This window comes from Leucoraja erinacea, chromosome 12 (assembly GCF_028641065.1).
Source record: "Leucoraja erinacea ecotype New England chromosome 12, Leri_hhj_1, whole genome shotgun sequence".
NCBI lineage: Eukaryota > Metazoa > Chordata > Chondrichthyes > Rajiformes > Rajidae > Leucoraja > Leucoraja erinaceus.
In genome coordinates this window covers 21,185,138-21,203,482 of record NC_073388.1, presented here as the reverse complement: position 1 = coordinate 21,203,482, position 18,345 = coordinate 21,185,138, and the positions used below count along the sequence as shown (strand labels likewise).

Genomic DNA, 18,345 nt, shown 5'->3' with positions numbered 1-18,345 from the left:
CTGGTTTAAATTGAAAATAGACACAAAATGCTGGAATAACTCAGTGGGACAGGCAGCATCTCTGGAGAGAAGGAATGAGTGATATTTCGGGTTGAGACCCTTCTTCAGACTGATGTCATGGGAATGTGCGGTACAGAGTTAAAATGTAGTTGGAGACAATAAGACTGGTCGGAGAACTGGGAAGGGACAGGAGATAGAGAGAGAGAGAAAGCATGGGCTACTTGAATTTAGAGGTTCATGTTCCTACTGCTGGGGTGTAAGCTACCCAAAATAAATGAGGTGCTGTTCCTCCAACTTGCGTGGGGCCTCATTGATAATGGAGGAGGCCCAGGACAGAAAGGTCAGTGTGGGAATGCAAGGGGGGTTAAAGCGTTGAGCAACAGGGAGATCAGGTAGGTTTAGGCGGACTGAGCGGAGGTGTTCAGCGAAATAATTGCCGAGTTGTACTTGGTCTCTGGAACAGGGGATACAGTAGAAGAGGCTAGACGAGGTGCGTGGACCTGAAAAGGCTGCCGGGGACCTTGACAGAAGCTGTCGGGGTCCTTGGATGGGGGGGGGGGGGGGGTATAGGGACAGGTGTTGCATCTCCTGCGATTGCAGGGGAAAGTACCTGTGAAGGGGGTGGTTTGGATGTGAAGGGGCGAGTTGACCAGGGAGTTGTGGAGGGAACAGTCTCTGCGGAAAGGGGTGGAGATGGGAAGATGTGGCTAACAGTGGGATCCCGTTATAGAGGTGGTGAAAATGTCGGACGATTATATGTTGTACTCGATGACTGATGGGGGTGGAAGGTGAGGACAAGGGGGGACTCTGTCCTTGTTACGAATGGGGGAAGGGGGAGCAAGAGCGGGCTGCAGGATATCGAGGAGACCCTAGTGAGAGCCTCATCTATAATGGAAGAGAGGAACGCTCGTTCCCTAAAGAATGAGTACATCTCCGATAATATCTTTATAAGGTAGCACACTCAAACCAAATCTAATCCTGACTGGATGGCTACAACTATAGTTTCAGTGAGAAGAAGACCACCTAGTATGTATGATTTATTGCTATACTGCTCATGCACATACCCACCAGGCTACTAAATTAAGCTGAGGAAAAGATTTTTTAACAATATTCCTTTGAGGCAGAATATAATAAATCATTAATCTCCATTATATAGGCCATTCACTTTTGAAAAGGTAAATTAAATTTGATAAATAACTTATTTCTGTGCGCATATAAGTGAGAGATATTCTCTAAAATCATATTTTGCAACTCAGAATCTAAAAAAGGAACATTTATAGAGAAACATATTGCAAAACAAACACAACTGTGAGAGGCATTTTTCAAATCAAGGATGGACATGCAATTAGCATATGAAATGCTTTTAAAAAAAATGTATGACATTTAGATCTTCCATTAATATAGTATAAACTGTCCCAGAGTAATTTATGCAAGCGAGATCAAAACTTGACACTGAATACTAGCAAAATGTGCAATCATAGTTGATGGAAGACGAAAAGGAAATTCCAGAATTTAAGCTGGGTAAGTGAAGGCACAGCTGTCAACAATGGGATGATGAAGAATGAAAATACAAAAGAGACCAGAATTGGAAGAGTGTAGACAACCGAGTTGGATTGACAGGCTTAAGGACATTAGGAAGGAGTAAGACCATAAGAGGTGGACACCTGCAGTTCCTTCCTACACAAGACCAAACAGGAATGAGAGAAATTATAAATTTATGGTCCAGTCAAGATCCATTTCCAGACCCAGGGACATAAAAATCAATGAGAATAAAGGTGATAGTCAGAGGTGATGGGTAAATGAGCGTTGATTCAAGAAAGGAAATAATTACCATGAAATGATTGAACTCCAAGTAATGGATGATGATGGATAAGAAAGGTGGCAAGGAGAATGCTTGAATATTCCAATCCAAGTTAAAAGAATGGATATGGTTTAATACAGCAAATGAATGCCGGATAGTAACCAAGTTCCCTGATTTTATTTCTAAAACCTCATTAAAAACACTGCAGCATTACCCCATTCTTTTTCCATTAAGGCTTTAACATTTCTCTTGTATGCATAAAAATATCTCTATACTCTTCATCAGAACTCATTATTTAAACGGTCTTATCTTTCCTTACAGACTAATAGCCCCGCCAATCTCCATCAAACCCTATCCCACCTTCCTCATCGAACAGTACAGCACAGGAACAGGCTCTATATCCCACAAGATCTGTATCGAACATGATAAACTAATCTCATCTGCCTGTACAGGATCCATATCCCACCATTCCCTATTTTTCCTCCTCACTAATTTTGCTTACAAATTTAAATTTTCTCCAATTCAGCCATTTAGTACCTCAATTGATAAAGTGAAATCAAATATTGGTGATCTATTCTGCCTATAGACCTTCCTTCTGCCAGATAATTTCTCCTGATGCATTAGGCATCTGAAATTCGTAGTTCTGCACCATCTTCCATTATACACATCAACTCTATGTACTCTATGCTTTAAATCTCTTCTGATACTGGAACTAATTCTGGAAAGTATTACCCATGAAATTTGCATTTCAATCCAATTGCTTTTTAATCCACGTATAAATAGTCTCCAAAGAAAATGTTCTATTTGTTCCATTCCCAGTGGATTCTCCATCAAGATGGCTAGTTTTCTTCAACTTTCAGGTTTTCCCCATTATTTTCTTTATTCTATCAACCATCAGGTAACCATTCATGACATACGTTATATGGCTTGTAAGATTGCAACATCAATAGACCATCACCAGGATTCCATTTTTACAGATGCCTATTAGTTGATTTTGTCTGTCAGAAAATGCACAAAATCACTCAATATGCTAACCATACCTCCAAAGTCTTGTAATGAATGGCATCAAAAGTGCATAAAATCAATAAGAACAATTGCTGATAGTGGAGTGAGAGAAAACTAGCCATTTAAGACCATGAATGAACTTGCATACATCAGAATTTAGAATTTAATAATATTATGGAAGCTTGTTCATATATATTGGTGTCCATAAGTCCATAACCCAGGGAAGGTCTGCACACTCTTGTCCTGTGAAACAAAACCCTAGTTTGGTGGCCCTATGATGCTGCTCTGCCTTCCTTTACATCTGATTTTGAATTGAGATGTAGACTGCTAGATTCCTATTAATTTTGTTTTGCCACCCATGTCAAGGAGACAGGGCCAAGAACATTATTCAGACCGCTAAAAGGCAAAATAACCGATCAAAGGATGAGTGTGGAAGAATAAAAACAGGTAACCTGAAGAGGAATGAGGAGAGAGAAGAAGATGGAAGTGGCTTGGAGTGCTGGAGCAGACTGAAAGGTGGAATGAATATAAAGATACATGGAAGGAATGAACGGAAAGCAGAACACATTGAGTTGAAGCTCTGAGGTTTTTCAGTGAATAAAGAAAGACATGGCATAAAATAAACAACACATAGAAATTAGTTGCAAGTTTAGCAGCTTTGAAAATGGCAGACTGGATTGATACATTACTACTATTAATGATTGAGCCAGAGGGTGGACCAAAAGGATTTCCTAACCATGCACACATTCCTCCCACTATCCCTGTCACTCTGGTACTATGCCCTCTTTTGTAAGCTCATCTCTCTTCCTGGAGTCTCACATTTCACTTTTATCTCCTCTTCCGAATCGCCTGTCCTCTTCCATCTCTATATGGCTTTTGATTTCACCCTCCCTCCTCTTTCCTGATCTAAAACTCTTTTGTCACTCCAGCTTCTGTCACTTGCTCCTCCCATCCACCAATCATATCCATCCCCCTCCCCACCTATCACTTAAGCTCTGTCCTTTCCCCGTTCTCTTTTCCAGATTTCTCTTCTCTACCCCAATCAGTCTGAAGAAGGGCTCTGACCCAAAACATCATCTCTCCCAGTTCCCTCCACAGATACTGCCTGACGCAATGAGTTCCTCCAGCATCTTTTTTAATCAGGATTTCTGAACAATTGGATATAAGCTTTTTGTAGTTTTACTAAAGTATTGAATGAAATAAATATTTAGCAATGTTATTTCCAGATTAAGGAATAAAGATCACTCCCATAGGCTATTTTCTCATACAATAATAAAAGTACACTCCCACCTCTCAGATTTAGAATCAAATTAAGGCCAAAAAGAATAAAAGTATTTCACTGTGTTTGGATCAGCTGATAATCTCGCTTACTTCAGTGTGGTTGTTAATACAAGTATCTTCCGTCCCTACAAGCTGTGGAGCACTTTTCCTGGATTCTGCATCTGTGAGTGAAGATCTCCTATTAAAAAGAATGATTCATTATTACGAGCAGATCCCCTGTGACTTTGCTCATGGGTAATCCAAGAGCAAGAGCATTTCTGATGCCACACCAAGGTGAAGACACAATCTCTATTGTTGCTACTATCAATGGTGCATTTGCCTGCAGGTATTCACGCTTAAGTCAACATTATTGAACCCCTTGCAGTCTTTTCACTTTCTAACAAAACAAAACTGGCTTGTTTGACAGTATTGATCCCTGCAAACATAGGCATAAATACAATTAAGTGATTTAAGACAGGACTGGTTTTCTTCAAAATACTTAAAAAGAAAAAAACAGCTAATTCCATTGATCTCACTCAAATGCATCTCTAAATCTTGTCCTCTGCATCACTGCCCAGCCTGATCTGCTTTAATGGCTGGCAAACATTGACCATATAAATTAGTTACCAATGCTTATGAACAGAGCAAGAAACCAAAATTTTATCTGCAGATATTTGTCCTCTCAAGACAATTTTAAACAAATGATTCTCATTGTAACAACAAGAAAGTGTATTCTCTTATTCACTCTGGCAAAACCCCTTTAAGATGTTCTATTAAAATCGCCTCTTAGCATTCCCTTTCCATCAGAGAATGTTCTAACATTTCATGTCTTCACTCACACATGTGGCCTCTTATACTTATCATCCTGGTAAATCTAAGTTGCATGTTCCTTTTTCTGTAATATCTTTACAATATCAGTGTATTCAGATCTTTATACAGTAATAAACACAACCTGCAAAGTGAATGGACCAGGATATTTTCTCTTGAGACCAGGAGGTTAAAGGGTGGCCTTAGGATGGCCCATTATGATGCATCAACAAACAAGTTATGGAATGGGAAAAAGAATAACTGCAAACCATAAATGAATCTAATGCGAAATTCAAAATACCCGGAAGGAATTGAAAATGTTTTATAAAATTAATCTGTTCATCATCTTTATGGTCATTTTCACCAACCGGAAAACCATTGCCTCATCCGGAAATAAATTATTTCACAAGCCTGGTTGCTTTTTTTCCACATTTAAATTGGGGGGTGGTTCTGGGACGGCAGAATGCACCGCTGAGCCTACTGGAGACGTTGTGGGAGCGAAACGTCGATGAAAGTAGGTGCCCACTTGATAACCCCTATGACCTGTCTGCCTAGCCTTTCTCAACATCGGAGGAGCATAGGTGAGTGCAGAAAGCTCCCATCACCATCTGGAGTAAATTGATATTTGGCACTTTAGACTTTTAACATCTAGTCCTGTGTACTTGTAAACATATTTATCCTTCTCCTAGTTTTACTATTATTTTTATTTCTATTTTCGGTCAAAAACATATCACATCACACATCTATATTAATTTGCATCTTCTATTAATTTGTCTTGATCTCAATAGAACTGTGGAGGAAAAGACTGTTGATTCATTCAAGCAAGGCGAGAAGCACAAAGGCAAGACAATAGCAAAGGAGTGGTGTTGGGAAGCAAGTTAAAATCTTATATGGGGACTCACCTGCAAAAGGATTCAGTAAATGGACAGGTAAGATAACTTCCTTTTAATTGCTGTTCATTGGCCATGCATGTGCAAAACATTTTAAGTATGTGACATCCAAACAATCATTGAATGCAATTGGATACCATATCCAAGGGAAATGGTTCTCAAGTGTTCTGTATAGGAGGAGGACCTAGAAGCGTATTGGTGTTCTACAGGAACTCCTTAGGAAGAACCTAATCGTTATGGGATGCTACTTTTCTGAAGTATTTTTATAACCTTCTTTATTAAAAGTACTTCTTAAATCCTCTTTGTTATACATGAACAAAAGTGAACAATGTGTAGACTCCTGCCCACACTTCCAACCCCCCCCCCCCCCCCCCCCCCCCAAGTTCAAAACAAAACTCATATTAACCATAACTGTGTTTCTTAATTGTCCACCATATTTTGCCAATAGTATTTTTTATAAATAGCCCTACAGATGGCAGATATGAAAAAATGATACTGGAAATAAAAGATGATTTGACTGTGGTTTCCATCGCCTGGATGGCAACCTGACTGTAAAGCTCCAAAGTATACTGGAAAAGCTACTCATCCCAGTGAAATCGGGGGACAATCCACTTCCCCAGGGCACCACCTCGACCATGAATTTGAAAGATATCTCTGATGGCACAGGTGTTGTATCTTATTCAAATATTCTAGCTGAGCATCAGAAAGGAACTGATCTAAGGAAACAATCAAAATTAGAAAGCATGTAAAATTGGCAAGCCCAACCTATCTCCATTGGCTAAGAAATCTGGAAGAATTATTTTTTCCCTTTTCTTTCTCTGAAATGTTCTTTATTAATGCTACCATACAGAAGATATGCTCCAGCCGAGGTTTGGAGCAAGCAGCCAACAACTAGGATGCATCACCCATGGTCAGTCATGACTGAGGGGGGCCTACAAAATACAGAAGGGATGGACATGAGAGAATAGCGGCCTTGAAGTCTTCAGTGTTGAAAGTTCTGTCATGGGAAAATTGCGAAATTCAGTCACAATTTGAGCTCAAGCCTTGGCACGACTTAATGGTCATTGTGCATTTTCCTTAGCATGCAATGTAACACATGGACAAAAATAGACCAAGTTTATAAAGTGGACTGAGGAAAATGGGGATGCCCAGGGGATTCTAAAGCAGGTGGAAGTTGGAAGAAGTGGAGGGTGGAGGGTAAGATCTTGTTAATCATGGGGGGCAGCGACATAATGAGAGTGTGGTGCAGGAGAGGCACTGGAATTCAAAGAATGGTGATTAAATCAAATTTTCAACTTTGGACTGGAACCAGGTGCAGATGGACTACGTTAAATGACACCAAACACTAAAAACTTTGAGAACGACCACCAATGGCATTCCTCGGAACAACTTGAACTACTTTCCAAGCTACGTATCAAATAAGTGAAATTGTAGTCTGAATTACCTAATCTAATTTATGGAATGGCAGGATTCATTCAGAAATAGTCACAAACAAGTTCTCCTCCTCTCCTTGTGCTTTAAGAACAGAACAGAAGCATGAATGTATCACTCGGTTTGCTGGACCATTCAATAATATTATGGTTTATTTAACATCACTCCACACACTGTCCTCTTTAACACTCAATTTATTTAATGCCCAAACATATTTTAATACAATGTTAAATAAAATTAATTAAATATTGAATATTGTTTTAATCTAGGTGTGAAATATTTGCAACTTATTGAACAAAGACATTTATTTAACCTCAGTTCTAAATGGATAATTCCTTAATGTGATTATGCTTCTAATTCCAGATACCAAACCAAGGAAAACAGTCAAGAGTCAAGTGTGTTTTATTGTCATGTCCCAGATAGAACAATGAAATTCTTACTTGCTGCAGCACAACAGAATATGTAAACATAGTACACTGTAAACAATATGTTAAACGAGAGAAAAAAAATGTCGTTACAGTTTTCAGGCTCCTGTACCTTCTTCCCGATGACAGGGGTGAAATATGTGGCCAGGATGGTGTGGCTCTTTGATGATGCTGGCAGCTTTTTGAGGCAGTGACTCCGATAAATCCTTTCAATGATGGGGAGGTCAGAGCTGGCGATGGGCAGTGTTCACGACTTTTTGCAGTCTTTTCCGCTCCTGAGAGTTCAAGTTGCCAAACCAGGCCATGATACAACCAGTCAATGTGCTCTCTACTGTACACCTGTAGAAGTTCAAGAGAATCCACTCTGACATCCCAAATCTCCGTAATCATCTCAGGAAGTAGAGACGTTGATGTGCTTTATTTATAATTGCATCAGTGTGCTGAGTCCAGGAAAGATCTTCGGAAATATGCATGCCCAGGAATTTGAAGTTTTTGTCCCTGTTCACCATCGTCCCGTTGATATAAACAGGATTGTGGGTCCTCATCTTTCCTCTTCCAAAGTCCACAATCAGTTCTTTGTTTTTACTGATATTGAGAGCCAGGTTGTTGTGCTGGCACCATTTGGTCAAGATCTCACTTCTATACTCTGACTCATCACTGTCTGTAATTCATCTAACAATGGTGGTGTCGTCGGCGAACTTGAAGATGGAGTTCGCACTGTGTCCGGCTACAGTCATGAGTATAGAGTGTGTAGAGCAGGGGGCTGAGCACGCAGCCTTGAGGTGCTCCTGTACTGATTGATAATGAGGAAGAAATATTTCTGCCAATTCGAACAGACTGTGGTCTGTGGATGAGGAGGTCGAGGATCCAATTGCAGAGGGATGCGCAAAGACCCAGTAACCAGCTTTTTTTTTTTATCAAAAAAAAATATATATATATATTTATAATACAATAAAGCAAAAAAGAATCCATCACCATAATATGACAAACAAATATACTAAATAAACTATTATACTCCTTGTCAAGGAGGTCTCCGCGGTGCCCAGCGGTTCCGGAAATCCCCCAGTGCGCCCGTGGACAGCGCGTAGTCCTTCTCTCACACCACCCAAGCATGGAAGTAACCCCAGAAAAGGGGCAGGCAGCTTGCTCAGGCAGAGCCCTCTTCAGCTTGGCGCCATGATGGCCAGCTTGCCAAGGCCCAGGACATCCTCGGCCCTACTCTCTCCCCTACGCACAGGGTGTCTAAAGATGAGGATGGTGGGTTGGTAACCAGCTTGGAGGGGATGACAGTATTGAACACCGAGTTGTAGTCTATAAACAGCCTGACGTAAGAGTTTTTATTGTCCAAGAGGTCCAGTGTGGAGTGGAGAGCCAGTGAGGTCGTATCAAGTCAAGTCAAGTCAAGTCAAGTTTATTTGTCACATACACATACGAGATGTGCAGTGAAATGAAAGTGGCAATGCTCGCGGAACAACAAAACAACCAAACAAATTATAAACACAATCATAACACACATATTATTTTACATAATAAATAATAGAAGGAAGAACGTTCTGTACAGTTAGTCCCTGGTGAGAAAGGCGTTTACAGTCCGAATTGCCTCTGGGAAGAAACTCCTTTCTCAACCTCTCCGTTCTCACTGCGTGGCAACGGAGGCGTTTGCCTGACCGTAGCGGCTGGAACAGTCCGTTGCAGGGGTGGAAGAGGTCTCTCATGATTTTGTTTGCTCTGGAGTTGCACCTCCTGTTGTATAGTTCCTGCAGGGGGGTGAGTGAAGTTCCCATAGTGCGTTCGGCCAAACGCACTACTCTCTGCAGAGCCTTCTTGTCCTTGGCAGAGCAATTCCCGAACCAGATGGTAATGTTCCCGGACAAGATGCTTTCCACCGCCGCTGCGTAGAAGCACTGGAGGATCCTCGGAGACACTCTGAATTTCCTCAATTGCCTGAGGTGGTAAAGGCGCTGCCTTGCCTTACTCACCAGTGCTGAGGCGTGTGATGACCATGTCATATCCTCAGAGATGTGGACTCCCAGATATTTAAAACAGTTCACCCTATCCACAGGATCCCCATTTATACTCAGTGGAGTGTACGTCCTCGGATGATGTGCCCTCCTAAAGTCCATGATCAGCTCCTTCGTTTTTTTGATGTTCAAGAGGAGGCTGTTCTCCTGGCACCAGAGTGCTAGATCAGCCACCTCCTCCCGGTAGGCCCTCTCATCATTGTCTGAGATCAGGCCCACCACCACAGTGTCATCAGCAAACTTAATTATTGAATTGGAGCTGAACCTAGCCACACAGTCATGTGTGTACAGGGAGTACAATAGGGGGCTGAGGATGCAACCCTGGGGCGATCCTGTGCTCAGGGTGAGGGACTTCGATGTATTCCCTCCCATCTTGACTACCTTGAACTATCCTCCCTTGACCTGTTGTGACGGTCATTGTAGTGGGTCGAGGCTCTTGTTGAGGTAGGCGTTGATATGCACCATAACCAACCTCACAAAGCCAGGGTCTTGGGCCTGTCCCACTTTGGCCGTCAGTTACGCGACAGGCTGGTGTTGCGCAAAGATTTAGTTCAGGACGAAGTCCACACTCCTCCACGCCACTCCATGAACCCGTCCCCGCGCTACTCAAGCGCTACCCACACGCTAGCAGGTCGCGTAAATGGCACGCGAAAGACAGCCAAGTGGGACAGGCCCAAAATCTACAAATTTTACATTACCAATTCCACTACATACCTAAAAATTATTAATTTGTCAAACATGATTTAAAAATCATAAAATTATACTAACAGAAATCACAATAAGATTCGTGCTCTAACAGCCAACAAGAGACTGCAACGTTCTAGTTGCCATTTTTTTTTAACTCATTCCTTTCTCGCATGTCAGTTACATTTGCTGCCTTCTAATTCACAAGGACCAAATCTAAGTCTCATCAGTTCCTGGATATAAAATTAAATGCATCCATTATCTCTATGTACTTTGATCATAGAATTCAGCTTTTATGCTCCTGATTTTCTTTGGTGCCATTTCTTTATTAATACTAAATTTACTCATTCCACTGGGCTCTTGATTCCTCACTATTTCTAGGTTTTTGTGTTTTGGGTTAGATGAGGAAATGTTCTGATTCTCATCACTGTTCCTGAACGCAAGAAATGTCAATGTAGAAATGACATTTTTGTCCATTTTTCCAGGCTTCAGGCCAAACCTGTTTCTGCTAGACAAAAGTGACGGTTTGGTGATAGTTTCTCTCAGTACCATCAAAAGAATGAGATTTGGCTGGTAGAGCATGGAAACTTGTAGGGGCGAGGATAGATGATGGAGGATGAACAGGTGATGGTCCCTTCATACTGAGCATTGTCACAACAGCTTTTCCAATTGTACCTCAACGAATTAAAAAATGAACAGATAATTGCTGTTGCAAGTGTTGGACGGTTACAGACCAAGCTAAGAAAAGTCACATTACTGGAGGCAGCAAAGGTCATGGTGGTATTAATTACTGTTCCTTATCACCTTCCCCAGGGTATGATACATCACAGTATGTTTAATTTGGAACATATCGCCCCATCATTCTCTACTTAAGGAAAAGTGACATTTATCTTGATGGGAGCAATAGTGGATAGAGCAAGGATTTTCAAGGAATACAGGCTTCACGTGTTGCAGATTACCTCTAGTCATCACCCGAGAAATCAACATTTGCCTTGCAAATTTGCAACCAGAAGAGAGTTCACTCTCTGAACATGTAAAAGCATTTTGACATTCAGTGCCAGCAAACCTAATCAAAAGTGACTAAATGTGAAAATAAGGCTGTTCTTTCACAGCCTGGTTCTTTGGCTGCTCTCTGAGGCTTACCACTAGAGCAGAATATCCTTAAGGGGCTGTCCCACTTGGGTGACCTAATCTGCGAGTTTAGAAGAGTGTCTTCGACCTTCAAACTCGCAGCACGGTCGACACGTGGTCCTAGGAGGTCCGATGAGGTCGCTGGAACTCTCCTTCATGCTCGAGGGAAGTTCCCGAATACTTGTGGCCTCAGCTAGGTCGCGGAAAAATTTTCAGCATGTTGAAAATTTTTCCGAGAATAAAATTTGGTCGGCATGGCTCTTTTTAACTCGTAGTGCGGTGGAGCGGGGTCACTATTTAGTTACAGGCAGTCGAGGGCAGCCGTAGGCAATTTCCTTCATTGACCGGATATTTTGATTGGCTCATTGGAGCTTTCAGGATCAAGTAAGACCTACTGGTAGGTAAAATGCCCGCTAAACTTTATTATACTTCTTCTTAAAAGTGTCTCCACTCCTTCTCCCCCCGTCTCTCCTCCCCTTGTTCCCCCCTTCTGTCTCCTTCTACCCCTCCCCCCCCTCTCTAAAGGGGTCCCTTTCAATTTGCTAAATCAGTGATGTTGCTGCCAAGAACATTCTGGCAGAGCCTTGTAACACTCAATGCAGCTAATCTTCAAATCCATGAATGATAATGATGGCCTCACAACCAGCTAATAATGTGAGATCAGCTTTTGCCAGCAGCTGTTGAGGAGGAGGAGGAAAAGTAAGAACTAGCATTCAGCACTAGGTCAAATAGATGGATTTGTGCATGTGATCGCAGTACATTTTCTACCTCAAGCTAACTAAACGAGTGATGTTTGACATCCTAGATCAAAGAACCCCTTCATATTTTATAAATTTAGCTGAGAAATGTTCACTTTAATTTTGATTTTCTGATAAGTTTAATTTAGTTTAGAGATACAGCACAAAAAAAGGCCCTTCTGCCCACGGAGTCCGCACCGACCAGCGATCCCCGCACATTAGCACTATCCTACACACATCAGGGACAATTTACACTTATACCAAGCCAATTAACCTACAAACCTTTGGAGTGTGGGAGGAAACCAAAGATCTCAGAGAAAACCCATGCAGGTCACAGGGAGAACGTACAAACTCCGTACAGACAGCACCTGTAGTCGGGATCAAACCTGGGTCTCCAGTGCTGCAAGTCTACTGCTGCGCCACCATGCTGCTTGTTGAAAGAGTTGCTTAACCTCTCTATTTGAATGAATCAACACCCGTTTAAGGCAATAATGGGAAATGTGCGTGTACTTTCACAGTAGAAAGATGCACACTATTCAGCAGTCAATTCAACAATTTAAAGTATTAGCCAAACAAATGTTCTTATTACAACCAAACAACAGATTTAAAGCATGTTACTCTAAAATCAACTTCCAATCTAAAAATAATGTTTGTCTAATTTGTTTTATGCCTTACATTTCTGGTTGCATAAAAATAACAAAATTATCTTTATATAGTTGAATTTTCATCTCCCAATGTATTGACTTTTTTACACAATATGTATTTATGATTATAGAGAAAATATAACATTATTTTGCATCATGGCATGGTTACAACATATTCTTCACTCGCCTACTCATGAATCCAAACTTCTAACTTAGATCACAGAATAATTAAACTCCATACAACTGTTCCTTGATTTCTGAAAGGATTGTTTCATTAGGTAAACATGCATGACTTGAAAAACGTGGCCTAAAGGCATAATGGGTATTTTGAAACAGTATATTCCTATTGATGGAAAGTGGTACGCTCTACATTATAGTAGATTCATATTTCATGCACATGTACCCTGAAGAGTATAAAATGTTAAAGTGAAAACTTAGAAATCAAACAACCAGAATTGAAAAACACCTGTAGCTTTTCAACAATAATTGCTAGATGATTAAAATTAGATATCATTTTCATCGGAACAACCAAGCAGAAATCTTGGAAATAGAGAATAGATGCCACTAGTTTTGCACGATAAGCCAGCTGGATGAACACTGATACAAGAGAAGAAAGAGACTCAGAAACTGCTTAAATAATCACCTGTCAATCAGCATTTGTAGACCATTTGTCCTTTCTTCTGTTTTTGTTATTTTAACTACGTGTTAAAGAGTATGTTTTAGTGTTCCTTTATTTATTTTATGTTGGGGGCCTGGGGGAAACTTTTTTCAATCTCTTACCTCGACAGAGAGGCGATTTTTCTTCCGTATCGTATCTCCGTCCCCACTGCGGCCTAACATCGTGGACCACGCAGCCTTTCCTGGAGACCGACCCAGCGCTTCAACTGCTTCACACTTACCCTTTGCCGGGGATCGACTGTGGAGAGCTCCAACCGTGGGCCTGGAGCCCCTGGTCCCTGGTAAGAAACCGATTCGGGAGCTCCAAGCCGCTGAGAGTCTCGACGAGGGAGTTACGATCACCTCGACGCAAGGGATTTGGATCGCCAGATGCGGGAGCTTTGATGGCCCTGACTGCAGATGGTTTGACAGCCTGAACCGCGGGAGAATAAAGAGGACGAAGATTGGACATTGTTACCTTCCATCACAGTGAGCAATAGGGGTGCCACTGTAGTGGATGTTTATGTTAACTTTTATTTTATGTGGCTGTGTGTCTTGTAGCTTTTCACTTAGTATGGCTGTTTGGTAACTCACATTTCACTGTACCTTAATTGGTACATGTGACAATAAACTGACCTTGAAACTTTGAGTTAACAGATCTGCTAAGACCTGAAACATTAACTCATTTTGTCTTGCACTCTGTACATTGCATTTATTTTTTCTTAGAAGTTTAAAGAGACAGCATGTCAATGAATGCTCTAATTTCTAAAGAAACACTGTGGAAATTATCATGGCCGGGTATGGCAAATCCACAAACAGGAATGTAAAAGGCTGCAGAGAGTGATGGTTGCATCAATGGACAGAAACAAGTTGTAAAAGGTTATACACAATATTAAAATAATAGTGATTACTAAAACTATATAGATTGCAATCAGAGAGAGCAAATGGGCACAAGCCTCGCAACCATCAAATGCATCTATATGGTGCGCTGCCTCAAAAAGGTAACATCCATCATCAAGAATCCCCATCTTTGGGTAAAACCCTCTTCTCACTGCTGCCATCAAGTAGAAGCCTGAAATTCAACATCAGGTCAGAAACAATAACTTTTCTACAACCATCAGGTTCTTGAACCAAACTGCACAACCCTAATTCTACCTCGAGAATGGACACTGCAGACCACCTTATGTATTACCATGGCCTTGATTTCTAATTGCATTTTGCACTAATGTGTTCTTTCTTGCACTATCTTTTCGCTAACTCGTAGAATTTATGTTGTGTATTGACTATTCTGTGATGCTGTTACAAGCACCATTTTCACTGTACCAGTACCTGACCTTACCCATGCATCTATCTATCTATCTATCTATCTATCTATCTATCTATTACTATCTATCTATCTATTACTAAAACTCTCATCTATATCTATATATTACTAAAACTTTCATCTTGTTTGTTTGTTTGTAGCTATATTTGCGCAAATACGGTACACGATAGCGCTACAATGTTTGGCCCACCTTACTCACCATTGTCCTGTGATGTAAATGAAACAAGTTTTGATCTGATTACTGGTATATTTTAAAAGTTATTCACGTTTTAAAACTTAAATTAACTTAAAACAGCGCCCACACCCGCGCATGCGCAGTTGGGGGAGGGTTCCCGTGCGCATCTTTACTGGCATCACAAAGGGCACCCTACGGGTCCTCAGCCGCGCCTGCGCGATTGGGGCCTTTCGAGAATTGAGGTCACCATCTTTTTTTCACAACGGCGACACGGGTAAGATTTCTTCCATTTTACTGTTGCTCCAGGCACGCAGGGATCTGCCGCCTTGGCGCTGAGGCTACGGGCACCTTACGGGGCCTGGGCGCCGAGCCTGGCTCTGAGGACGGCAGCGCTGCTGGTCTGGGCACGCAAGGAGGGAAAGGAGCGACATCCTCGAGATCCTGGGGAGGTGAGGAGGGAGAAGGGGGGATTGAGGGAGGATGGAGGGAGTGGGGGAGGTGAGGAGGGATAGTGGGGGGGGGTATAGGGGAGGTGGAGTGGGGGAGGTGGGGGATATGGGGGGGGGGGGGGGTTAGTGAGGTGAGAGCAGTTATGGAGGGAAGGAGGGGGTGACTGAGAGTAGGGGAAAGAAGAGGGAGGGAGAGGTAAGGGAGGGATTGGGGAGGGGAGGAGGAGAGGGGAAGGAGAGAGGGAGGGTGAAGAGTAGGGAGTGGGAGTGCTGGGGATGAGGGGAAATGAGGAACAACTCCAGGACTGTTTGGAGTCAGTAGACTGGGCAATGTTCAGGGACTCAGCAACAGACCTGAATAAATATGCCACAGTCGCTACAGACTTCATAAAGAAATGTGTGGAGGACTGCATCCCAACATAAACCTTCCGAGTGTTTCCTAACCAGGAGCCCCTGGATGAACCATGAGATCCGCATTCTTCTGAAGACCAGATCCCGGGCATTCGGGTCTGGAGATACAGAAGTCTACAAGAAGTCCTGGTACGACTTTGGTAAGGCCACCAAAAAGGCCAAAACGGACCACAGTCTGTCCGTATTGGTGGAAATGTGTCATCCTCTATAACAATCAGCACGGGAGCACCTCAAGGCTGCGTGCTCAGCCCCCTGCTGTACTCACTCTATACTCATGACTGTGTAGCCAGACAGTGCAAACTCCATCATCAAGTTCACTGACGACACCACTGTTGTGGGACGTATCACTGATGGTGACGAGTCAGAGTATAGAAGTGAGATCGACCGATTGACCAAATGGTGCCAGCACAATAACCTGGCTCTCAACACCAGCAAAACCAAGGAACTGATTGTGGACTTTGGAAGGGGTAGGATGGGGACCCACAGTCCCGTTTATATCAACGGGTCGATGGTGGAAAATGTCAAGAACTTCAAATTCCTGGGCGTGCATATTTCCGAAGATCTATCCTGGTCCCAGCACACTGATGCAATTATAAAGAAGGCACATCAGCTTCCTGAGATTACGGAGAGTTGGTATGTCAAGGAGGACTCTCTCGAACTTCTACAGGTGCACAGTAAAGAGCATGCTGACCAGTTGCATCGTGGCTTGGTTCGGCAACTTGAGCGTCCAGGAGTGGAAAAGGCTGCAAAAAGTTGTAAACACTGCCCAGTCCATCATCGGCTCTGACCTCCCTACCATCGAGGGGATTTATCACAGTCGTTGCCTCAAAAAGACTGCCAACATCATCAAGGACCCACACCATCCTGCCACACACTCGTCTTTCCGCTGCCATCAGATAGACGGTACAGGACCCTGAAATCTGCAACACCCAGTTTCAGGAACAGCTTCTTCTCCATAGCCATCAGACTATTAAACACAACCAAACAAACTCTGAACTATAACAGCCAATTACACTTTATCTGTTTATTTATGTGGGCATATATATTTTCTATTGTATATGGACACACTGATCTGTTCTGTATTTACGCCTACAATACTCTGTTGTGCTGCAGCAAGCAAGAATTTAATTGTCCTATCTGGGACACATGACAATAAACTCTCTTCACTTGACTTAGCAAGCCATATAATTTGGGCAAGGCCCAAAACTGATGGAACAAAACATTTGAACTAATGATTAGTTTGGTCACGATCATAAGATCATGTGAAAGGAGCAGAATTAGGCCATTCGACCCATTAAGTGTACTCCGTCATTCAATCGTGGCTGATCTATCTCTCCCTCCTAACCCCATTCTCCTGCCTTCTCCCCATCGCCTCCGACACCTGTATTAATCAAGAATCTATTCATCTCTGCCTTAAATATATCCACTGACGTGGCCTCCACAGCCTTCTGTGGCAAATAATTCCACAGATTCACCACCCTCTGACTAAAGAAATTCTTCCTCTTCTTCCAAAAATAATGTCCTTTAATTCATGGCTAAGACCACTAGTCCTAGGTCCCCCCTCATTCTTCTAAACTCCAGCGAATCTAGGCCCAGAGCCATCATATGCTAACCTACTCATTCCTGGGATCATTCTTGTAAACCTCCTCTGGACCTTCTCCAGGGCCAGCACATCTTTCCTCAGATATGGTGCCCAAAATTGCTCATAATATTCCAAATACGGCCTGACCAGCACCTTCATAGAGCCTCAGCATTACATCCCTGATTTTCTTTGCAAGCCCTCTCGAAATATTGCATTTGCTTTCTTTCATCAAGGGACGGCAAGAGAGACAATCAAAGGTGGATATGATGGCAGAGGACAATCATGATGGCAGAGGTGAACAGGTATGATATATTACACAAGGACAACATTCAATCACATTGGTAAGGAAGGTGACAATTGCAGCGCGAGAGGTAATGAGTGAAAATGTTGAGGTAGGATAGGAAGCAGTTGTGATGAAGGTATGGCCACCATGCCCATACCAGGTCCATTCAATTATTCACTCACAAGCGCTGGTTATCAGCACAACACTGTAGAAATGACATGCAAGGGGCCGCAGAGTTTTTGAAAACATGGGCTGTCTTTCTGGAGTGACAGCATGGGTTTCCTCCAGGTGTTCCGGTTTATTTTCACGGTTTATTTTCACATCCCCAGAATGTGCTCGTGGGTAGAGCATATAACCATATAACAATTACAGCACGGAAACAGGCCAACTCGGCCCTTCTAGTCCGTGCCGAACACTTATTCTACCCTAGTCCCATCTACCTGCACTCAGACCATAACCCTCCATTCCTTTCCCGTCCATATATCTATCCAATTTATTTTTAAATTATAAAATCAAACCTGCCTCCACCACTTCCACTGGAAGCTCATTCCACACAGCTACCACTCTCTGAGTAAAGAAGTTCCCCCTCATGTTACCCCTAAACTTCTGTCCCTTAATTCTCAAGTCA

General features: G+C 42.4%; 1 protein-coding gene across 7 annotated transcripts in view; it reads right to left on the bottom strand.

Annotated features, from left to right (window-relative positions):
- Positions 1–18,345, bottom strand: part of LOC129702145 (BCL-6 corepressor-like protein 1) — a 177,319-nt gene that overhangs the window by 53,293 nt on the left and 105,681 nt on the right. For 6 of the 7 annotated variants that reach the window (XM_055643751.1, XM_055643752.1, XM_055643753.1 and 3 more), the window contains one exon: positions 4,178–4,265. The exons of the other annotated variant lie outside the window; for it this stretch is intronic. In XM_055643751.1, the coding sequence (XP_055499726.1) occupies positions 4,178–4,265 (88 nt within the window). The remainder of the gene's footprint in view (positions 1–4,177; positions 4,266–18,345) is intronic. 7 annotated transcript variants of the gene reach the window in all.